General features: G+C 45.4%; 1 protein-coding gene and 1 long non-coding RNA gene across 2 annotated transcripts; one reads left to right on the plus strand and one right to left on the minus strand.

Annotated features, from left to right (window-relative positions):
* Positions 1–297: 297 nt before the first annotated feature.
* On the minus strand, positions 298–25,280 carry DENND11 (DENN domain containing 11). Its single transcript, XM_032783193.2, has 9 exons — positions 25,200–25,280; positions 13,066–13,165; positions 11,716–11,874; positions 10,684–10,837; positions 10,168–10,306; positions 9,476–9,607; positions 9,018–9,168; positions 8,409–8,477; positions 298–7,257 (listed from the first exon to the last, which is right to left on the minus strand). The coding sequence occupies exons 2-9, from the start codon at positions 13,158–13,160 to the stop codon at positions 7,062–7,064; spliced, it is 1,095 nt and encodes a 364-aa protein (XP_032639084.1). The 5' UTR covers positions 13,161–13,165; positions 25,200–25,280; the 3' UTR covers positions 298–7,061.
* On the plus strand, positions 13,967–22,895 carry LOC142047258 (uncharacterized). The gene is made up of 3 exons (XR_012656452.1): positions 13,967–14,300; positions 19,245–19,613; positions 19,904–22,895. It is a non-coding gene; the product is annotated as an uncharacterized LOC142047258 (long non-coding RNA).

The raw sequence follows: 25,280 nt of genomic DNA on the forward strand, positions 1-25,280 counted from the left end.
GACTAAAATGAAGTCATAGCACTGATTAACATTCTTTTTCTATCCCTTAACCCTCTGAATAGTCCTAACAGCTTAGGAGAAGTGTGAGGTTTTTATTAGTGATTTTTTTTTTTTAGCGTGGCCACTTATTAGGGGCACCTAAGCCTAGCTACTCACCACACCCCATGTTATACAAACAGGAGTAGCTGGGTTATGGTATTCATTGAGTTATCGAGGCTTCCTAATGCTCTGATTCCTGCTTTCATCATGAACCAGTAATGAATAATTACAGTCCCAAGACAAAGAAAAAGAAGGAAGTCATGTTAAAATGTGAGCTTTAATAGTTTAAAAACAAAACTGCTGTTCTGATGTGCAACTTCCTCGTGGCCCCTAGGTGTGCAGACAGGCTCAGTTCTGTGGAAACAGTTCAGCCTTTAAAAGCCAGGGCTGCTCTTCTCACTGAGAAATACAGGTGTCACTAGGCCCATGCAAGTTGCTCGTTTGCAGCTTAGTGGCAGCTCTGGAAACCACTTTCCAGTTCAATTACCCTAACTGTTGAAGAAATAACTCCAGCACTCATCAGTCTGCCACATGGATGGTTAGAGCAACATGGTTTAGTAAATAAGGAAACTGGCTGAAAACCCCCTGCAGAATTTTGCAAAATCTGGGGCTCCCTTTTTATTAATAGTGGCCTAGAGGTTAAGGTACAAGCCTGGGACTTGGAGAGGGCTGCACTCAATTCCCTCTCCTGTACAGATTTCCTGGGTGAGTGCAGCCACATCACTTAGAGAGAGACACAGACTCAGTTCCCTAGCTGTAAAATAGGGTAATAACATTTCCCTTCTTCACAGGGCTGGTGTGAGCATACTATGGTAACAGGGCTATTTAATTACTATCCATAGACAGAGCAATGCTATTTCTCTGGGACAGACACACAGGTGACTAGGGGAGAGGCTGTTCTAGATTTGATTGACAAATCCAGAGAAACTGGTTGAAAAATGGAAGGCAGCATAGGTGAAAGTGATCGTGAAGTGGTAGAGTTCATGATTCTAAGGAAAGGTAGGAAGGAAAACAGCACAGTAAAGACAGTGAATTTCAAGAAAGCAGACTTTAGCAAATTCATGGCATTGGTAGGTGGGAAGTAAGTCTAAGAGGGAAAACAGTTCAAGAGACTTGGCAGTTTTTCAAAGAGAAATTAAGGGCACAAAAGCAAGTTATCCCACTGCATAGGAAGAATTGGAAGCATGACAAGAGGAGACTCTAGTGTAACCAGGAGATCTTCATTGATTTGAAACTCAAAATAAGAGTCCCACAAACAGTGGAACCTAGGTCAATTACAAAGAATGAATATAAGCAAACAAGTATGTAAGGACAAAATTTAAAAGGCCAAGGCCCAAAAGATTAAACTAGCTACAAACAAAGGGTAACAAAACAATACAGTAGAAGCAAGAGGAAGACCAAGGACAGGGTAGGTCCATTACTCAATGAAAAGGGGAAAACAGGAACAGAAAATGTAAAAGTGGCAGAAGTATTAAATAACTTGTTTCGGTTTTCACCAAAGGAGGTTAACAGCGATGGGACATCTAACACAGTGAATGACAGTGAAAATGAAGTAGAATCAGAGGCTAAACTAGGGAAAGAACAAGTTAGATGTCTTCAAGTCACCAGGGCTTATGAAATGCATCCTAGAATACTTGAGGAGATGAGCCATTAAAAATTATCTTTGAAAAATCATGAAAAGGGAGAGATTCCAGAAGATTGGAAAAGGGCAAATATAATGCCCATCTATAAAAAGGGAAATGAGAACAACCCAGGGAATTACAGACCAGTCAGCTTAACTTCAGTACCCAGAAAGATAATGGAGCAAATAACTAAGCAATCAATTTGCAAACACCTAGAAGGTAAATCCATGCTGTTACCTTTCACCTTATTGTCAAGAACAAATCATGTCAAAGCAATGCAATAACTTTCTTTGATAGGGTAACAAGCCTTGTGAATGGGGCAGAAGTGGTAGATGTGGTATATTTTTACTACAGTACAGCTTTTGATACTGTCTCGCATGACCATCTCATAAACAAACTAGGGAAATACAGCCTACATGGAGCTATTACAAGGTAGGTGCATAACTAAGTGGAAAACCATTCTCAGAGTAGTTATCAGCGGTTCACTATCAAGATGGAAGGGTGTATCAAGTGGGTCCTACAGGGATTAGTTCTGGGTCTGGGTCTGGGTCTGTTCAACATCTTCATCAAATGATTTAGATAGAGTACACTTATAAAGTTTGCGAACTATACCAAGCTGGGAGGGGTTATGGGTGCTTTGGTGAATAGGGTTCAAAATTCAAAAATGATCTGGACAAAGGGGAGAAATGGTGTGAAGTAAATAGGATAAAATTCAGTAAGAACAAATGCAAAGTACTCCACTTAAGAAGGAACAGTGGATCTCACACTGCAGAGTGTGATCTGGGGGTCATAGTGGATCACAGGCTAAAGATGAGTCAGTGTAACACACTTGCCAAAAAAAAAAAAAAAAAAACCCCCACATTATTCTGGGATGTATTAGCAAGAGTGTTGTAAGCAAGACATGAGAAATAATTCTTCTGCTCTACTCTGCACTGATTAGGCCTCAGCTAAAGTACTGTGTCCAGTTCTGGGCACCACATTTCAGGAAAGATGTGGAGAAATAGGAGAAAGTTCAGAGAACAACGATTAAAGGTCTAGAAAACATGACCTATGAGGGAAGATTGAAAAAAAATTGGGTTTGTTTAGTCTGGAGAAGAGAAGATCGAGGGGGGAAATAATAGTTTTCAAGTATATAAAAGGTTGTTAGAAAGATGAGGGGAAAAAAATTATTCTTTTTAATCTCTAAAGATAGGACAAGAAGTAATGGTCTTAAATTTCAGCAAGCGCTGTCAGGGTGGTTAAGCACTGAAATAAATTGCCTAGAGAAGTTGTGGAATCTCCATTATTGGAGATTTTAAGAACAATTTAGACAAACAGCTGTCAGGGATGGTCTAGATAATACTTAGTCCTGCTGTAAGTGTAAGGGCCTGTTATAAATGACCTCTTGAGGTCACTTCCAGTCCTACAATTCTACGAAATCCTTGGCCCATTGACAGCAGTGGATCCAGCCCGGGCTGTTACAATTACATACAGCCCTGTAGTACAAATAATCAAGGGTTACACATAAGATAGATCTTATGATCTGCTTAAGTAGTTGTGACTAATACAAAGTTCAGAGACCTCTTGGAAGTTTAAGCAGCTTCCACTTTCCTTTCTCTCTCCCCCCCTGTGGGAAAGAACTGGGTTCTTACATACAGACCCATTTCAAATCAATGGTGAGAATGCCACTGTAGACTCTGATGGAAAGGCTGTTGCTCTCTCCTTTAAACACAGAAGTTAATGTGAGGTTAGAAAGACTCTGATCTGAGACATTACAGCTTTGTCACATGGCTGTTATGAGGGGACAGATGGCATGCCATAGTCACATTAAAAAAACCTAAAAGCACCGTGTTAAAGGCAAAGTACTTTCAACATTTCTGCAGAAGGATTTCCCACTAGCTCTCAATGACAAAAAGACAGTGTCACATCTTGCCCTCCTTTTAATCAAAACAAACAAACAAGCTTTACTGTTAAACACATTCTCCTCCTCTTCCCCCATCCCAAAACGCACTTCTTTACCAAGACCTTCTAGCGGCACGAGGTTTAAAAAAACACCCAGAACAGCAAAGCACTACACAGGGTTGCAATAATTCTCAAGAGTTGACTTTTGAAGGAAGAGGGGAAGAATTCAGATTCATGTTGCCTGTAATACTAGGAGGAAATATGTGCAATAATGCTTTGTCTTCAAAGGCACAAACCAGTAACTGCTTCTTTAGCAATTCTTAACCCATCCCTCTATACCACGCTGTTGGGTTGCTCACATCTACCCTAAGGTTGCAGAACTACCACTGCTTTCACTACCAAGAAGCCAGACATGAGGAGCAATTACTTCAGACAGCCAAAGCAGGTGAGTCACAACACTGCCTCATATTTTGGCAGCAAATTCCCTCCAATAGAGCAACAAGGAGGCCCTTCTTGTTTGGATACTTCTCACCTCCTGAAGCAGCTGCCTTTCAAGAAAGGCTTATGGAAACCGGATTACACAGCAGAGCAGACAGACTATAGCTATACAGCCGGGATGCAAGTCAGCAGATTCTTTTACCCTAGCTATGCTATCACTTTGCTGCTCCTCCTTTATCCTCTTCTGGCAATGCCCTCTGATGAAGCTGGTTTTCTGACAGCGCATGAACACACACGGCCCTGCTACAGCTCAGAAACATGTTAGAAAGATTTAGGTTGCAGAGGGCCGTAAGCTCTCAAGGATACAAACTAAATGCCTGCTCCTACTCAAATGAACAGAACTACCAACTTCAGTGGGAGTAGGAAAGGGCCCCCAAAAGCTGATCAGAGCAAAACTCCTAGTCAAGCTATAGCAAAAAGGAACTAGGTGATTGACATTTCAATGCCTTTGTTTATTCCTAACATAGGTTACTCAAACCGCAGTAATGAATGTCTGCCATACCTCCTCCTTGCAGAGAGAATCTTCTTGGGTGGGATGGCTAGTGAGATAGAACTCAACAGAAATGAGGTGGGAGGGCACCAACTGAGGGCAGAGTCAAATATGGATTGTATTGGGCAATTCAGCTTGAAAAGAGGTCAAAACAAAAGCAAAACAAAAATCAAGAGAGCCTTCCTCAGAAGTGACTTTTTAATTGCAACCAGCTCTGTTCAAGTTCTTCAGTCTGTCAAATGCTACCCTTGTAGGGAAAATTAATGCAATACAACCGCAGAGGACAGACAACAAAAGCAGCAGCATGTTTTTCTCCTGTAGGAAAGTAGTCAGAGTCCAGGAGAAGCAGAGAGAAAAAAGACTCCACTTTGCTGACCCAGCACTTGGAGGCTGTGATGTGCTACATATTACACTAATTAAAATAGCACTAGGAGGGCCTTGATTTGCCTGTGCCAGGTTGTTTCCCTCCTTTCCCTTCCCTCAACCTCAACTCTCTGCTCCCTTGGGTTAGGAAAGACCTTGAATCTCAAGTAAACAACTGAGATGTCTGCTAGAGATAAACCCCATGGAGAGATGGAATGTGCCTGCGTCTAAGCACCTCAAAAGGCACAGATGCTAAATCAGTGATGCAGTGCAGGAGATTCTTTGAGGGGGAGGTGTGTTTAAATAAATACATGGGTTGAAACAAGGAACAGAGGGGAAGGTAGGGTGGTCAGGCTGAACCCTATCCAGCAGCAAAATCCAGAAGAAAGGACTGGAGTGTCCATTCTGTTTATGGCAAGGAACACTTCCATAGTAGTTACAGGGCTAGAACATGAAATGCTGGATTATGGCTAATAAGAGAGCCAAGATGCTGAAATAAGTCTAGGGGAAAGGGCAGCTAGATTATTATGGTCTCAGTTCAAACAAGGTACTTAAGCATATGCCTAAGTTCAAGCATGTGAGTAAACCTACTGAAGTCACCAGGACATAGTCAGTGGTACTGCCTTGCTGAATAAAGGCCAGTAAGAACATCAAGTGCTGCAAGGCAGCTAGTTACTCCTAGGACTTAGCATCATACATTCAAGTGTTGCAAGGGGAGGAAGGCATCCTGAACACAGCCAGCCTTTCACAGGAACAAGCAAGGGGCCCTATTGTCCAGCCAGTGGTCACTGGTCCACACCTATTGCTGAGGAGTGAGAAATCTCTAGGCTGAGGAGAAGCAGAGCTAATGGGCAGGAAGAAAAATCTGTCACTTTGTCTCCTCTCCCTAACACACACACACACCTCTCTCACTTTCACGTCTGGCAGCTGAACCAGAAGAGAACTCCAAGCCACAAGGGAACTCACTGCAAATAGTAAGGCCAGGCTACAACCTCCTGTACCTCTCACTGAAAAATAAGTGGGCTGTCCCATTGACAGTTGTCAGACAAAATCATGATCCACTTAACTGAATGCTCAAGCAGAACAATGACTGGTTAGTTGGTAGCCAGGGCAAAGCACAAACTGATACAAACTCATGGCACTGGGAGAACAAGACAGGAAGCCAGAGTAAGCAGCAGACCCTGCAGAAAGATTCTGCTCGTTCTGTTGGTGAAGTTGGCAATAAAGGAAGGGCTGATGACGAGTCAGAGCCAAGCATTTCCCACACAGCTCTATCAACAGTGCTCAACCCTGCCCTGAGAAGAGACTGCAAAGCACAGCAACTGCAGGGTGCCATTGTGATATTGGTCACTGCTCGATAGGGGCTACCTGGACACTATCCTGCTGTTTTAAAATCTTTAATCAAAGCAGGATCCATGCAAATAATAAATAAAGGAGGAGTTAGGAGACACCAGGAGGTGAAGAGCTTCTCCATTCTCCTGCGCGCCAGGCAAGAAATGGGGAGGGTAGGTTCTAGATCACTCCACCTTTCAAATGCTGGAAATGAGAATGTAACACCTTCTATCATCCCACAATGCAAAGTGATCACGTGATCCTGTAGCATGTCTAGTCTTAACCATTTTCTTCTGCTATAGATGGGAATGGTGGTTGGACTCCAACTCAACTGCTGAAAGGATGGACGACTGGAGTGTACAGTCTAACCTGCATAATTAACTGTCCCCAGTGAGAGACACGGTAGGGTGGAGGATGTTGAAGAGATTGGGGAGCACTGGGAGGGGACATTCTCCACAGTCAACTCCTGAAGGCTCAAATATGCATGATTTCACATTGGTCCCCATGAGAGAAGGTGCTTTCCCTGAAAATCCCCAGCCCCTCAGAGGTCCAGACTAGGCCGAAAGTAGTTGCCAGTGTCAACTGTGAGGGTTGGTGAAAAGGTGCCATTGCTCCTATGGATATCAAGAAAAAACCAAACCAAACCTTGAGCAGTCAATCTTGAAGAAAGGAAAATAAAATCACATTTTGTTTAAAATTATAAATACTTTTCTGTATAAAGTTGTTAAATAAATGAAATCCTTCCAGTGACGGTGTGGTGAGTTCCAGTGATGCTCCTAAGCAACGTTCCATAGTCTTTAAAAAGCCATCGCTGCTCTGTCTCTCCTGTCCTCAGTTTAAGTGCAACAAGGGTTATCAATGACTAGCATGACATCAATGCCATACACTTCCAGCAGGTCCATCAGGAAGCTTCGGTCACCTTGTGGGTCCAGGCCCATGCCCCGGGCATGGTCAGCTGTCAAGGTCTTGTCCTGGCTGGCTGACACCTCCATCAGTGTCTGAAATATCCGATTATTCTGCTCCATGAAAAATCTGCAGGAGGACACAGCAAACAAGGAAGAGGAGATAGGATTGAAAAGAAAAATGGAAGACAAATTTTCTACATCATCCCCAGAGTCCCACTTTAAACATTCCTACCTTCTTTCCAACAAGGTATTGCACATATGGTAGGTCAATAGTGAACCTTTTACTCAACAGGCTTCAGGCTGGCTTATTTAAGCTGGGCACTGACTCAACAAACACATTTATTGTGGGGAATAAAAGACCAAGTGTAGAAATCCAACATATGTCTCCCTTAATACAGTGTGGGAACTGAGTGGACAAAAGCACCAAGCCACTATGCTGACCCAAATCATTTCTCCATTGCCTGTTCTTGAGCCACCAGATTCTAGCTATGACTAAGCCTCAGCACCAAACAAGGAACAGAACTTGGGAGATGAAAGTTCGATTGGCCACCTCCTGCATCCCCTTTCAGGTACAGCACTGTTCCCTGGTCCCATATCCTCTCCAACCACAGTCTAGTTTTAAATGACTCAAACAATGAGGCTTCCCTTGTGCGCTGTGGCAGGATGTTCATAGTCTTGGCAAGCTCTCCCTAACAGTCCCCCTCATTTTTCCTTCAGACAATTTAATCGCATTACTCTCATGCATATCCCTTTCCCACCACAGGACATGAGCAATAGTGTGTGGTGAAGGACTCCATAGGAGGAGCCAGGGTCTATTTAGTACTTCAGTTGCCATGTATTTCCTCACAGACTGCAGGAACCACACAAGCATTATCCAACCCTTCACCCCAGCCTCCTCTGAAACCGCCACACATGTAACCACCCAGCCAACAAGCAGAGGCAGTTTGCTCCCCACAGCCAGAGCACTGTCTGCATCTCAACAAGCTGTTTGGCCTCCCCCAGCATAGCCAAGAATTCTGAGGAGAGTCAGAAGAGGCTAGTGTTCTAGAAACCTCTTCCATTTCCAACCCATGCTTTATGGGTCCCCATATCCCCTCCAAACACTTCCAGCCTCCCGAAAAAACTCTGTATTTGCAAGCTAAGCTACTGTGATATGAAACCAGTGAGACAACGACTGGACCCTAGGCTGCCAGTGGTGCACAGGCCCTCAGTGTGAAACCACACTTTAAAGACTCCCCGGAAACTGGTTGTTATTCAGTGGTGCAGGGAGCAACTCACAAGATAAAGAGGTCCTCTTCACAGGAGCTGCAGTCCTCCTCCACCTCCTGAGAGTACATCAACATCTGCCTGGGAGAACGGAGGCAAATCAAACACATGTACAAGCAACGAACCCCAGAGCAGTAGCACCAAACAGGGTTCTGACTGAAGACATCACCATTTATTGAAGATAAAGGTACTAAAACCTTCATCTTCAATCTATAGGTGGCGGCAGAGTCCCATGGACAGGGCACTAGGCTGGGGGTCAGGAGATCTGGATTCTTCTCTCAGCTCTGCCCCTAAACCCATTGCATGACCCTGAGCTAGTCACTTCATCTGTATGCCTGTTTCCCTTCTCATCCTTTATCTACCTTGTCTATCTAAGAATGACAGGGACTGACTAATACTGTGTGTTTGCACAGTGGCCAGCACAAAGGTGCCCTGACCTCAGTTGGAGTCTCTAGGCCCTGCTTGTAATACAAACCACCACCATAAAGGTAATGAATGAGAGGGTCAAAAGAATAAACCAAAGCAGCAAGAAATCAGGAAAATGAAGACAAGACAAATCAAGAAAGTGAAGAGACTGAGATACTGGTTCCATCGCTCCACCACTCAGGTCCTCTCCACTACCTCTGGTCATTGAGCCGCCGATATTTTTCTTTGTCGGCACTGTTAATCTTCAGGAGTGGCTGCAGGTGCTCGTGGTGCGTCTTCACATTCTGGTTATCCACATAGACGTCATAGAGATCTCGCTTCTCCTCAAAGATCTTTTCTGTCGTGCCTGCCGAGACCAGAGGGAGAGGAAGATTTTCAGACACTCTAATTGCAGGGTGGCTGTTCTCTCTTGCTTCGCTATTCGATGACAACAAGACACAGCCACACCCAGACACGTTACAATCCAGTGATTGTTGGATGAGAACAGGACCTGGCCACACCCACACAGGTTAAGATCTCTTCTCTTTTATTTCACAGTATCTCTCACCATCAGGAGATGTTTTCAGCTTCAGTTTTAAAAGGTGCCTCCTGATCCATCAGAAATTGCAGCTTGGGGTGATGCAGTAGGGAAGCAAAGAGGCTGCTGTACTTACAGGCCACATAAGACACTTCAGTCTCCAGCATCTCTATGTCTGCCACATTCACATAGAAGAAAGGCTTGGACTCTGGAACGGTCCCCCCAATGCCAGGCAGTGAGACATTGGCTAGGCAGCAACAGCAATACACTGCAGGTGAGAGAAAGGGATAATACAATGCCCACGATATTCCCTCTCAGTAGGGTCCACAATGCCCCCTCCTTGTTTCTCTTGTTCTCATTTGCTTAAAGTGCTCCTAAACACACAGTGTTTATAGCACAGCATAGTGGCCTCTGACCAGCAGTGAAATGCTTACATTTCACTCTGACTCTCCCATTGGGCAACATGTTATTTAAATTCTTACTTAAGTTCCTGCAGAATGTTTAGACATTCTCTCCCCCGCACCCAGCTTGTTGGTGAAATGAAAGTCAGGCAACAGCATCTGGTGCTGCCACACAGAGACAAGAGTTCAGGTTCATAGCTCTTTGGGCCAACAAGGCCTGGGAAAAACATGCTTGCAAGAAGTAGGGGAGGGGAGCCTCAGGGTTGCTTTGCAAACCCTGCCCCTCACCTTCCCTAGTGGCTGACTTGGGAGAACAGCACTGCATCCCTCTGTATCAGGTAGGAGGGGTGTGTGCGCATGTGTACAAGTCACCGTCCTTCAGGCATGGGAAGGAAGAGGTTTGAGGGTTTTGACCGTGATGCCGTACCTCTATAGCAGACAACTCCTACTGGCGGTGGTGAAAATATCAAAATGCGCTTGCGTAGCAGAGCGAACTTCCAGAGGATGAAGATCTGCTCTCCAAAGAACTTAATGAACTGAGACATACAGCCTGCGGGGTGTGTGATCTGAGGGTCAGGAGAAGAGAACAGCTCATGAGAGATGCTGCAGGAACACACAGAGATGCTAAATACAGAAGCAGAATATAGGAGCAAGTCGTAGACACACAGAGCCCAGCGCCACCCACCAAACTTGTGACACTAGATGCGTGAGAGCAAGAGCAGCACACTGCAACAGTGGATAGTTGCCTGAGATACTCAGCCTAAATAACAGGAATCTACTTTGCGCAGCTTAGGGCTCAGCCCACAAATGCTGGAATGCATGGAGAAAACTCCACTAGCTTGCCTAGCAGAGAGACTTGCTATACCCAAATTAGCTAGTCCTACACCCACTGGGAGCATCAGTGCACTGCACGTTCATACAAGCTGGACAGTGCCTGCCTCACCTTCATCTCTGGATACATGTATCTGTGGATGGAGGGCAGCCAGTGGACAGGTGCCTGAGAGCTGGAGGTTCCCTTGCCAGCAGGAAGAACCCCCTTCTTGTCGTCATAAAATGCCTCTAGGTGGGAGTAATGTCCTGGCATCTCCAGCTGGTGTCTAGAAAAGACAAAAAGTAGGAAAGATTTATGGTGTCCACAGATCCCAGGGCCCTTGCCCCCAGACACATATGTCTCCGAGTCCATGATTCAGCCTTAGGTGCCTCAGATTTCACAGGCTGTGGCACCAGCATCATAAGCATCTGTATCTTTCAGTGCATCCAAGGAAAATAGGCAGGGCTGAAATGGTCAGGCAGGACTCTCATACTCCATGCATGGGAGAATGGATCCTGGTTTTTAACATTTAGAACAAGTTCAAACAAGATGGCATTTTCCTGCAAGTCCTCTTTTACTCCTACTTAATTCCCTTGGCAAGCTCTGATCCTTCAGTCCCACTGGACAGCGCTGTGTAGAGAGCAGAAGCATGTATGTAGCCAAGAACAAAATCTCACTATTGGCTCTAAAAATCTTTCAAGAAACCTTTAGCAAATTGATGTTTTAAGGGACAGGAGGGAAATCAACAATTACTTTGCTCTAATACCTGTTCAAAACAAGCAATTCTCCAGCAGATTAAAAAAAAAAAGTGTTACACACTGAAGTGGTCCTGTATTACTAACTCAAGTTTAATTTCTTTCCTCCATCATGATCCTCATTTCCTGCAACACACACACACACACACACACACAAGTAGGGGTGGGGGAGGGAGAGAGAGAGAGAGTACTGTTTCTTGGAAAAAGGTCTTAATGTGGCAACATTTCAAAGTCTTTGAGCAAAGTCAAAACCTTATTGCACATCCAGGAAAAATTACCTTTCAAATGACATGCAACCTGATGTTCAAGATAGCCTGGGAAACCTTCACATCCAACCATCCACACACACATTCAGACCCTTCAGTCCAGGTGCACAGGCAGCCAATCCTGTATCCCACAGACAACTTACCGAACCTGGTTCTCCAGGAAGTGCATGTATCTATACAGCAGGGTGTACGAAGGGGAGAGAATCCCCACAGACTTCATGCGGGCACCACGCTCTAATTCACTCTCCACGGGCATGTTTTCAAAGCAGGCCAGGCCGAAGCAGAGCCCTTTCCGGAAATAACTGGGGACAAATGTGCAACAAAAGATAACCAGAAAGGGTGAGGGTGGGAAGAGAGGCACATACATGGCATGGTATAACAAGCTGATCCTAGGAAGGCCCATCAAAAATATCAGTTCTCCACCCCTACATCGCCTCCTGTGCACACAGGCATCTGCCATTTTAACCATGTCTTCTAAATCTATTGACAGCGTGGTCTACATTACACAGTATTCAGAAAGCTGGCAGCCTCCAGTGCCTCTCCTCCCACTAAAGGCCCAAACTTTGCTAGCACTGGTGCAGTGGAACCTGGTTAGCAATGATGGGAAAATTTTCAGACGAGAGGCTTGGGTAGAAAGCTGGGCCCAGGGAGCATAACGTTATGTTTCCAAAGAACAGTGAGGATAACACACCACACTTTATAAAGTCAGTCAGACTACCTGTCGTAACGATGGCCTGTTTGGCCCCCAAGCCATCTCCCAGGCTTGCAGAGAATGGAAACAAACACCTCTTCTGGCCAATCGTGGAGTCTACAAGCTCTACAGGGAGCAGCTGTCGGTCCTTCTTGGCCAAAGGGAGGCACCACAACTCGGGGCCCTTGAGAGCAGAGTGGGGACGAATACGATGGGAAGGGCATGACTCAGAATTCCCATTAAGAGGAGGGAGGGAAGAGGAAGTGAAATGGGGACAGAACATGGTCACTACTCAACATCTAAAGGAGACATCCAAGTTTTTTTTTTTTTTGAACATGTTTTCTTCTGCATTCTCTCAAAACCACAAACGAAAAAACCTCCCCTTCCCCTCTTTTTTCTTCTCCATCTGGCAAAGAGTTTGCCCCATCCCCAGCATGCCTCCTGGCCTGACTGCTGACATTCCTAATGGAGCCTGAAATTAGCAATTCTGTTTGCTTCCTTGTTTGTTCGTGCCTCATGCATTAGTGTCAGTTTACCTTTAGTAACCAGGTCTGCTATTGTTGGCGGGCCGGCCACCAGAGCAGAAGTCATTGTACGTTAGAACCTACATAAAGAGCAGATATTTGATGCAGCAGATGCTAAATATCTGGAAAATTCACTCTCAAGCAGCTAATTTATGGCAAGTCAATCTGGGGGGCCTTAGCTGATGGGCAGTGTTCATTTCTACTGCTTTGAACTAAGGGAGGAGGGCGTGTGTGGCTAAAGAGGATGGGAAGGAGCAGCGCAGCCCAAATATACTCACATGAAATCCGACTGGACTTTGTGCGACCCACTTGCCATGGATTTGAACTCCACGCCTTCTAAGTCAATGTCTTGGGGCAAACACCATTCCACCATGTTACCTGTGGGGCAAGGGAGCGAGAACTTTTCACTGGAGGAGAAAAAGGTCCCACCCTCTACTAAAGATAAAGCAGCAACAAATCAGCAGCAGCCAGGTATCAACCACTTGGGTATCAAGGAGCAGTGCACTGGTAATAGTATTTTAAAAGGGGAGTTTTTGGAGCAATACAGGGCAGTTATTACATGGCCTTACAGTGAGATGGGTCTCTCCAGTACCTGAGACAGAGCACAGATGCAACCTTACCACTCTCCACGTACTGCCTGCGAGACAAGACATGCTGCACTGAACACCAGTACATTGCACGGGCCTCAAGAGTTATTTCAGAACCTGTTTAATATCTTGCAGACTTGCCCCTCCAAGGCTTGCCAGACAGCAGCTACAGCAGATGGTCCTTCCAGGTACTTGGGCAGGGCAGTGAAGGAGGGGCTAACTCTACTGATGTTCGCACTGTGAGAGTTCTGTGGACAGAAGACTTCAGTCCCCAAAACTGAGAATCTTAATCCTCTCCTCAGCACTGTAGTGCAAAAGCAGAGCAAAGGGGAGGATGTAAAATTAAATAGCCAGGCATTTGGTAAGGGCACCATGTTGCCATGATAAAGTCTTGGATTCAGAAAGGATTTTAGAAATCCTGTTCAAGAGATGCAAGAAGCATAGACTGGCAGGACTGGAAGGGACCTCAAGAGGTCATCTACTCCAGTCCCCTGAAGGCTACATAATAACTCGATCATCCCTGACAGGAGTTTGTCTAACCTACTCGTAAAAATCAACAATGAGAGTCCACAACCTTCCTAGGCAATTTGTTCCAGTGCTTAACAACCCCGACAGTTAGGAACTTTTTTCTAACGTCCAATTTAAACCTCTCTTGCTGCAATTTAAGCCTATTGCTTCTTGTCCTATCCTCAGAAGTTAAGAAGAATAATTTTTCACTCTCCTCCTTGTAACAACCTTTTATGTACTTGGAAACTGTTATCATGTCCCCCCTCTTCTCCAGACTAAAGAAACCCAGTTTGTTCAATCTTTCCTCACAGGTCATGTTTTCTACACCTTTAATTATTTTTGTTCCTCTTCTCTGGACTCTCCAACTTGTCCACGTTCTTCCTGAAATGTGGCGCCCAGAACGGAACACAATACTACAGGTGAGGCCTTATCAGCATGGAGTAGAGCAGAAGAATTACTTCTTGTGTCTTATTTACAACACTCCTGCTAATACAGGGGTTCTCAAACTGGGCGTTGGGACTCCTCAGGGGGTCATGAGCTTATTATATTGGGGGTTGTGAGCTGTCACCACCCCAAACCCTGCTTTGCCTCCAGCATTTATAATGGTGTTAAAAACACTTTTTAATATATTTAATTTATTGGGGGGGGGGGGGCACACTCAGAGGCTTCCTATGTGAAAGGGGTCACCAGTAGAGAAGTTTGAGAACCACTGCACTAATACACTCCAGAATGAGGTCTGTTTACTTTTATTTTTTGCAACAATGTTACACTGTTCTCCACTCATATTTAGCCTGTGATCCACTATGACTTCCAGATCCCTTTCTGCAGTACTCCTTCCTAAGCAGTCATTTCACATTTTGTACGTGTGCAATCCATTGTTCCTTCCTAAGTGGAGTACTTTGCATTTGTCCTTATTGAATTTCATCCTATTTACTTCAGACCATTTCTCCAGATCATTTTGAATTTTAATCCTATCCTGCAAAGCACTTGCACCCCCTCCCAGCTTGGCATCGTCCGTAAACTTTATAGGTGTACTCTCTGTGCCATTATCTAAATAATTTAGAAGTCAAATCTCCAAGAAGAATGGAAATCGGACTCTCTCCCCTTTCTGCCAGGCTCATGAAGGGGTATTAAAAAGCCCAGGCCAGAACTTTGTATGTAGATTTATGGCTAAAAGTGAAAGTGTTATCATCACTACTGGTAGGGAGGAATGTACACACAGCACATGGTAAACTGTAGCACCAGCCACGCTCATGTCTGTGGAACCTTACTGCTTAAAAAAAAAACAGATGTGTTTGTGTGTATATATACACACACACACACAGACACATGCCACATATATGGTCATGATATTCACGTGAAAAACTTAACTACTGGGTTAACAAGTTTGTCGTGTATCTTTGACTGCTTCACCTGCACTCTGCCAACAAATCCATCTTTGTCAAAATTCCAAGCCTCTGATCTGAGCAAATCAGCTGGCTGTATTTTTTAGTATAGAAAACTTTGTTACAAGAAGGATTTCCTCCTTTTCACTAGTCCAAGGCCCAGTACATGCCCTAAACCTGTGATATTTTAATGGTTCGATAGCCCACAAGCCACAGGACAGCTGGAATTCCACCTCCCACGCAAAGTGTGGGTGCGGAGACTCCACGACCACTCCTATCCTTCTTGATGGTTCTGCTTGGTCAAACAGGAATCTTAAAGCCAACGCCCTTATACAACTTCCATGGAACACATCTCAAGCTAATTAATATTTTAAATAGCTGACTGAAATGTTTCACGGATTTCCCAACCTCCTAACTCTACAACACGACAATTGTTGCAGCAAATACAAAAGTGCACAGATACAGAAAAGATTAAGACTGAATAAATTGGCAACTATCACCCCAACAAGAAAAAGTTTAATGCTTGAAATAGAAAAGAATATCTAAAAAATCTGATCTTGGGGTGGAGATGATGAGAGAGAGTATTTTTTGAGATGAATGACCCATACAGAAAGACAAAAAATATTACAAGAATCTAATCCTAAACTCTTTCACAACAGATTTGTGGGCTACATACAGATTTTGGACCAATACAAATATTCAGGGATGAGATTTTTCCACCAAAAGTTATATTACTACAAGCCCTAGCGTGTACACAGTTATGCCAGTATGAAGGCAAGCTTACTCCCCTTCCCAAACACTATACGTATATAACAACATCCACTCTGGGATGTGTGCGAGAATACCTCACTTTATAGCAGTGTAGTTAAAACAGTACAGCTTGTGTGTTTAGACAAGGCCTTAGACTTGGCCAAGACTTTGAGAAACAAGAACCTAAAATTTGAGACCTAAGTAAGTAGCTGATTTTCAAAACTAGCTGAGCACCCAGCAGCACCCATTTGGGTCAGTAGGAGCTGTGGGGTGCACTCTACATTTAAATAAGTGCCTAACTTCAGGTGACTATTTCTGAAAATCCTGGCCCTTCTTTGTATTTTATATATTGCACAAAGGAGGGAGCACGTATAATTCTATTTAGCTACTGGGATTTAATAGCCTGTTTTTGTGCTCAAGTAGACATTGTTTCCAACAGGTTTTGGGGCCTGGTGAGAGAAATAAATACAGCAAGTTAAATACAGTAACAGCAGAGATTTCAGGTGCATCCATTCTGTTCAGAGATGGGGAGGCCAGTCCTAGGCTGTCTTGTCAGCAATGTTATCACACAGCTAACAAAAAGTCACTACAGCCAAGCAAGGAAGTGGGTAAGAACTCTTCAGAAGACTCAAGTATGTGTATGTGTGTGTACACACACACACACATACACACACACACCTATCTCATAGAGCTGGAAGGTCATTGAGTCCAGCCACCTGCCTTCACTAGCAGGACCAAGTACTAATTTTGCCCCAGATTGCTAAGTGGCCTCCTCAAGGATTGAACTCACAACTCTGGGTTTAGCAGGCCAATGCTCAAACTACTGAGCTATCCTGCCCCTACAAAGGGGATTTCTCATTTTATGATGGTAGTGCCCAGAGACTCCAATCAGGCTCTATTGTGCGAGGTGCTGTACAAATACGTAAGAAGACAGAGCCTTTATTGATGTACCTGGACCTTTTAGGTAGTGTACAAGCCTGGTGGAGGAAGCCACTATGATAATGCCTGTGGTTTATGTTTAGAGTTACATGTAGCCACTTTTTAAAATTTATAATTGTTTTTAAAACGACGCAAGATGATCGTTCCCTGAAGAGTTTAAGGAAGTAGATCAGGGCTCCCTCAACCACAAGTTGTGGTTAGCGCCAAGTTCCCCCACAGGTTCCTCTTTCAAACACAATTGAAAGTCTAATGCTTACAATGAATCAACTACTGATCTTCAGCAGCACAGTTAATAGTAATACGTTATCCTTCCACAGCACCTTTCAGCCAAAGTACCTTCAATTAGTTAAGCCTCAAATATCACTACGGGGGTTGACAAATATTATCCCCATTTGACAGATGTGTAAACAGACAGAGGTTAAGTAATACACCCAGTTCCACAAATCAGGTCAGTGGCAGAGCAAGTGGAACTAGAACCCTGTCCTGTGCTTTAACCACTGGAGGTCAACACGCTCACGCCTGAATAAACTCATTCAGTTACACTGTTTTCTAGGATCTTCCATTAAAAAGAACATTAGCCACCAACACCTGTACTTTTGGGCAGTCACTCTCACCACCTTGCCCTGTGCGATGACGTGGAAGTCATGGAGCAAGCAAAGAGATAAAAATCAGTCAGGCGAGATGCAAGAGCAAACAAAGGAGCGACTTTTCCCACAGGCACAAGTTTAGCTGCCCACGGACAGGAGGGAGGGGGAAGGGAGAAGCCTCTGTGAGAGCAGGAAGCCTATTCCGTTCCCTAACCATGCACAAAGCAGCTTCCAGGCTGGTGAGGAAGGACTTCACAAGCAGCATTCAAACAACTTGAGCTTTAGAGCACAATGCGAGGCTTTAAAGAGAGAAGCTCACAGGTTCCTTGAACTTTTGTAAGCCATTCATCAGCACCAGGATAAGTCAGAAAAAGCATCAGCAGCTTCTGGAAGGAATGGAGCCAAAGAAAGTTTCCCTTGAAACTTTCTGCACTATTCCTCTTATTTTTGGATGCTCCCAGAAGCTACTGTGACACCAGCATTTAGCTTCTTTATTAAAGTAACCATCTGTTCATGGGGGTGGGGATGGCCGGGGGGCATCACACACAGACATGAAGATCTACATGTTAGTGAACACATTTTTAGATCAATACACTCTGCAACACAACACTGCAACGTTGTGCTAGTGCCTGAGAACCAGAAAGCGAAACTAAACATGATTTAGTTCAACTTGGAGAATGAAAGAAATACAAAAAAGAAACAAAACAGCTTAATAATGGCGAATTAGACTTTTTCAAAGCAGTTATTGGTTCACTTGTAGGCCTGATCCTCCACTTGCAGGACAGTAGTCTGGCCACTCAAAGCCAGCTGAAGGACTGAGGCCTTCGCAAGCTGCAGTGTGATTAAGAACACTACAGACTTATATTGGTATAATAACTATATCGCTCAGGGATGAAAGAAATCCAGATCCCTGAGTGACATAGTTATATCGACTTAACCCCCCATGTAGACAGTGCTATGTCAGCAGAAGAGCTACTGAGTCTCAGGGAGGTGGATCAACTTCACTGACAGGAGAGCTCTCTCCCATCGACTTAGGCCTGCTCTATACTACAGAGTTAATTACATCAACCTAACTCTGTAAGCGTCTACACTAAACTGTAGCTTCTATTGATGTAACTCGCCCACTACACCAACCTAATAACTCTACCTCCACGAGAGGCATAGCACTGAAGTTGATTTAGTTAGGCCAACGCAGTGTCAGTGCAGACACTGTGTTGCTTACATTGACTGTTACTGCCTTTCAGAAACTGTCTCACAATGCTCCATGTGCACTGGACATGCAAAAGTTATTGAATTACTGCGATGGCTGTACATCAACATAACTTAGGTTGACTTAATTTTGTAGCACAGACGTGCCATTAGAACATCTTTAATAAAGCAATACAGTGGTGCAGCTGCACCAATGCAGCATTTTAAGTGTAGGCTTGCCCTACATCCCAAACTTATTACCAAGATAGTTGGCTGCCCACCACAATCACGTAAGTAGCAAGACACATAATTTGACCTGCTCCTATTTCTTTTAGAGTGCACCACCTGAAAACTAATGGGGCAGCCAACACTGTGCGCAACTTTCCAAAATGCCAAACATTGACAAGTTTGATACAAGTGCCCCTCAGAAAATGCGAGACTGTATCTCTCTTTAGCCTGAAAGATCCCACAGCAGTGCTTCTCTTTACTTGTCCCTCCTGTGTCTACCCTACAGGTAAGCCCTATCTGGACTCCTTCCTGTTTCTGGATACCCAATAGCGCCACACAAAACACACCTTTTCCCCTCTCCAGCTGGCAGAATGACCAAATATACCAACTTACTGTAGAAGGGACATCCATGGAAAAAGCAGTTTACCTCTCAAGGACCCTCAAAGACCATCACATTGACGTCATGGCCCTCCCAAGAAACATGCGCAAAAGACAACCACAAAGCTGCCAGACATAAAATCTCACGGAACGGGGGGCTGCTCCATCATCTGACAGACATTATCAGAGACATCCTCCCAGTGAAGTAAGCAGCATTTCACCAGAGGAGGAACTGCTGTGACCAAGTAGCTTCACTCACCAGCCACATTGGTCTACAGTATGGGGGAAAATCGATCTCAGATACGCAACTTCAGCTACGTGAATAACGTAGCTGAAGTCGAAGTATCTAAGATCGAATTACTCACCGTCCTCACGGTGCGGGATCGATGTCCGCAGCTCCCCATGTCGACTCCGCAACTCCGTTCGGGTTGGAGGAGTTCCGGAATCGATATAAGCGCGTTCGGGGAATCGATATATCGCATCTAGATGAGACGCGATATATCAGTCCCCGAGCAATCGATTGCTACCCGCTGATACAGTGGGTAGTGAAGACGTAGCCTGAGAAAGAAGTTGAAGACAGGAATCGCCCTTGTTGATGTGTCCTCGGCATATGACACCGGCTGGAGACAGGGCTTCCTCCTCAAAGTCTCCAGCATCATTCACAGTCAACAAACGATCCGCCTCTTGGCAGCGATGACCGGGGACCACTGGTTTAAGGTACACCTTAATGGCCAGATCAGTAGACCAAGGACTCTTCACTCAGGCATCCCTCTGGGCTCTGTCGTGCCCCCAATACTTTTTAATCTATACACCATGGATATACCAGCGACGGAGCTGAGGAAATTCATCTATGCGGATGATGCTGCCCTAGCTGTTCAGCATACAAGCCCCCATACCATCAGCTGCACCATACCCCAAGATCTTAGCATAATGGCTGATTATTTCCAATGCTGGAAACTTAAGCCTAACCCAAAAAAAACCCATGGTGTCCACTCTCCATCTGAACAATAAAATGGCTAATACCAAACTCGTGGTGCAGTTCTGCAGTGAGAGCGTCAGCCATGAGGCTAACTCAAAATCTCAGTGTTACACTGGACCAGAGTTTAACCTCTCGACAACACCTCAAGAACACCCGCTATAAGGTCAGGTCTCATGTTGCGCTTATCAGGAAATTGGCCAGAACACCCTGGGGCTCCAGTCCATGGACCTTACAAACCGCAACAACTTCTTTGGTACATTCTGCAGCTGAATACTATGAACCAGTGTGGTCTCACAGCAGTCACACTAAACGCCTTGACACTCAACTCAATAACGCCATGTGCATAGAGTCGATTTGAGCGTTCCTGACACCGGTCAACTGGTTCCCGGTCCTACTGCACATCCAGCCTCCACAGATTAGAAGAGCTGCCCAGACATCTCACTTTCTCAACCACATTAATGCAAACACGAAGACCCCACTGCACGATGACCTGCAGAACCCACCAAAGACAAAATTAAAATCCCGCAACCCTCTATGGGTCTGCATCAAGAGACTTACACTTAACTTTGATGCTGAGGCTAAACAGAGAACCACAGGGAGCGTTTCGACTGCTCAAAACAAACAGCTCATTGTTGACCCTGTCAAGGAACTACTGGGTTTTGATTTATGTTGGAAAGACTGGTGCAGATTGAATTGCAACAGGACATCTCCTGGGAGATGTGGACAAAACCTCTTTAAATGGGAAAATGAGGCAAACACCTGTAGGAGACTGTGGTCACTAAGCACAAATGAAGGAGCACATCATTTCTGAGTGTCCCCTTTGTTCATTCGCCAGGGGCCTGAAAGACATTCATTCACCAGCTCACTGCTGCAGCAAGGTCCCTACTATCAAATCTAGATATAAATTTTAATTGTTGTTACCTCCCCAAGCCATACGAAAGAAGTAGTCTTCACCTTCAGTGACCTCCATGGGCTTGGCACAAGCTACCAAGGGGATCATCACACCCTGCGTAGCCATGACCTCCCTTGAGAGCCAGGTTCCTGCGGTATTATGGGACTGTCAACCTCAAGAGCAATGCTTAGCATGCAGAAGACCAAACTTTCTTGGCTACTGCCCATAACTTACTCCCAGAAGAGGTCAGGATACACAGAAACTTCAGCGTTATTCAGAGTAAAATGCAAAACTTACTTCTGTGACCCGGCCCTTCTGCCATAGCCACCCTGGCCCTCTCACACAAAGCCACAAGAAGCCTGTCACTGCTGACTGAAGGAAAGAGATCACTGTCTGAAGGGTATGTACAAATACATACATAAGCAGGGCCAGCTCCAGGCACCAGCATTCCAAGCAGGTGCTTGGGGCGGCAATCTGCAAGGGGTGGCAGTCCGTGTGTTTTTGCTCCCAAGCAGTATGCCAAATTGCCGCCGCGGAAGGCAAGGGTAGTCCCTGTGCTATTAGGGTGTCGCACGTTTCCGTGGTGGCGGCAATTCGGTGGCAGCTTCTATGTTCAGCTGACCGTGGCAGCACAGCTTCTGTCTTCCCGTCGAAGACAGAAGCTGCCTCCGAATTGCTGCCACCACGGAAACATTCGTGCCACCCTAACGGCACATGGACTGCCCCCGCCATCCATGGCGGCAATTCGGCACGCTGCTTGTGGCCACAAAAACTGTAGAGCCGGCCCTGCGCATAAGTGATGTATATAAGACCCTAGATCAAGGCAGACAGAACATCTGTACAGCATGTGTGAATGTATATGGCAGGTTTGCTCTAACTTACCAACAGGAAATTAATAATGGACAACAGCAGATGCAGTGGCGGGCTAGCAATGAAGGGGTTAGCATTTTCTGTAATCTCAGTGTCATGATTTAGCATTGCTTACTTGGGTCAATAACAGAAGAGAATTAACACCAAGTTTGTGTAGGACTGAGGAAGATCCCAAGTGTGTGATGAAAGACAATTGAGAGATAAGTTCACCACTCCTTGGGAAAACAACATTAATCTCTTGAGCACCAAACAAAAAAAAAATCAGAGTCGCCTGTGCAGACAGAACTCAAGACAGGTATGACACCAATAAATATGTAGCAAAGCTGTGATTTGTTGGGTACAGTCAGCAGGAGGCATGGATCAGCGTTCACGTCGCACTCCCTGTCAATACCCAGCCCAAGCTGGGAAGCTAATAATCCAACCAGCAGACCAAATTCGGTGAATCCTGGTCACATGCTGCCTGAGGCACGTTGCACATACACTAAGAAGCAGCAGCACAAGTCAATGCTCTACATCAGGGGTCAGCAACCTTTCAGAAGTGGTATGCCGAGTCTGCATTTATTCACTCTAATTTAAGGTTTCATGTGCCAGTAATACATTTTAATGTTTTTAAAAGGTCTCTTTCTATAAGTCTATACTATATAACTAAACTATTGTTGTATGTAAAGTAAATAAGGTTTTTAAAATGTTTAAGAAGCTTCATTTAAAATTAAATTAAAATGCAGAGCCCCCCGGACTGGTGGCCAGGACCTGGGCAGTGTGAGTGCCACTGAAAATCAGCTCGCGTGCTGCCTTCTGCACCCGTGCCATAGGTTGCCTACCCCTGCTCTACATGCCCATCAAGGGACATAATTTACTTCTTCCATACAGATACTATAGCTAAGGGTAAGATTTTGTCACGGATATATTTAGTAACAGTCATGGACAAGTCACAGGTAATAAACAAAAATTCATGGAAGCCCATGACCTGTCCCTGACTTTTACTAAAAATATCCCTGACAAAATAGGGAGGAGTGTCCAGCACCCACAGCTGCTGGGGCTCCAGGGTCCCCCCCACTGCACAGCAGCTGGGAACTCCAGGACCCCCTGCTGCCTGGGTGCTTCCCCGGGGCTGATGCAGAAAATGTCACAGAGGTCTCTGGAAGTGACAGCTGTCGTGACATAATCGTAACCTTAACTATAGCTACTAGACATAGTTTTCTAAAGTTATTTGTTGTAGAGAAGTATGAAGAGCGATTGTTTTCCCCCCCTTTTAAAAGTTGCATGTGGACAATAGAGGTCAAATCTGACCACTTCCTTACATCCCATTTTCACTATTTCCCTGTGAATTACATTGTATAAGTGGAAGCAATTAAGTACAACCCTCCACAGCAGATAAAACCAGCACCAAAGACAAGATGTACTGGTACGTTACCTGCCATTACCCAGTACTTGAAAATACAGCTGGAAAGTAGTCCAGTTTCTGCAGAACCACTTTTCACTCTGTGTGCCCAACTGCTTACTCACAAAATGGCAGAGGAGTTTTAGGAAAAACTGAGGTTTGCCCAGGGAGACTCTAATCATAGATATCACACTTCTTTGGAATGCTAAACCCTACCCCCCTAATTATTACACTGTGGGGTTCAATACACTGTCATAACACCACTGAGGTCACCTATTTTGGTTGCACCTTAGAGAAAGCCACCTCCTGCACTAACAGAAAATTAAATCCTAGTGCTAACCCCTATTTCCCATATGCCCTCTTCTCCCACTTACTTATTCTGATGTGGCAACACACCTATCTACATACATTCTCTGCCCTGCCTCCCCCTATCCCCCATGGATGTGTAGAATCAGTAAAAAGGCAGTGAATCTAGTGAGAATTGAAGTCAAAGACCTTGAATTCTTATCCCAGCTTTGCCACTGACTTGCTGCATGGTCATCAGACAAGAAAGCCTCTCTGTGCTTGTTTCCTCCTCTGTACTACTCTTCTACCTATTTCACAGGAATTCTGAGAGGCTTAATTCCTTAACATATGTAACACACTTGAGATTCCTAGAAGAAAGATGCTACAGGTAAGCAGAGTGTTATTAATCTGCACAGGTCCCATGATGAGGAAGGGAAAGCAACACCAGGATCTCAAAGTTGCATAAACGGAAGTAAACAGCACTTTGTTGCACTATACTTGGCAAATATAACGCAAGCCACAGGAAAACAACATGCATGCTGGGGAAGTGGTCAGATACTGTAGTGATGGTGGCTATGCTCATCACCATCTAACACACTGTACGTGCAGCAGGTAAGTGTAGCCAATGTTTGGTGGGAGAGGCTTCCATGGCTTGCCTCAACTCACTACCCATAAATACCTATGGCGAAAACAGAGACACAGTAAAATATTTTCCTGTGAGAGAAAGCTGCAGAGACCTGGCTCAGCTCTTCACCAGAATAGAGGGTGCTGAAGTGGGGAGAGTTTCCCAGGGCTTTTCCATCACCCCATGAAGATCTGTGGGTGATGGGGAGGATTAAAGACAAGAAATGTAGCAATCTTTTCTGGAAGAGGGGGAATATAGCAGTGTTTTCTGGGAACCGGCTGCCCTCCACCCCCAACTCATCACAATGATGATCAGGCTGCTGAGCCAGGGAGTAGGGGAGGGAGAGAGTTGGCGAGACAGAGATTCCCACATGGTTTCTCTCTCATCCCCCATGGGCATGAGCACTAGATGTATGAGGTGTGCAATATTTCCCTTGAAAAAGGACCTGTTGCGGCATCCCCAACTCATCACCGGGACGATCAGGCTGCTCAACCCAAGGGGTGAGGGAAAAGGAAGGAAGAGGAGCAGGATTCCCAAGGTGTCTCTCATCCCCTGAACGCGTTTTCCTGGGGACCTGCCGAGGCCTCCCCAACTCACAACAGCGATGACCAGGCGGCTCATCCTGGGAGAGTGGGGGCGAGAAGCGAGATTCCCCCAGTCCCACCCCATCCCCGGGGTGGGATCAGGGAGGAGGCGACAGGGGGCAGCAGCGTTTCCCATCACAGCGGAGCCCGCGGGGATGGATGCGGGAGGGGCTCCCGCCCGCGGCTTCCCCCGGCAGCGCACGGAGGGGGCGCAGCATCCCCGCGGGCCGGGCCAGGCCGCCCTTACCGGAGCGGGGATCGAAGGTGACCACGAACACCGCCACGATCTGGTCCGCCTCCGCCTCCGGCCCCCGCGGCAGCTCCCCGG

The sequence above is a fragment of the Chelonoidis abingdonii genome, chromosome 1 (assembly GCF_003597395.2).
Source record: "Chelonoidis abingdonii isolate Lonesome George chromosome 1, CheloAbing_2.0, whole genome shotgun sequence".
Lineage (NCBI taxonomy): Eukaryota > Metazoa > Chordata > Testudines > Testudinidae > Chelonoidis > Chelonoidis abingdonii.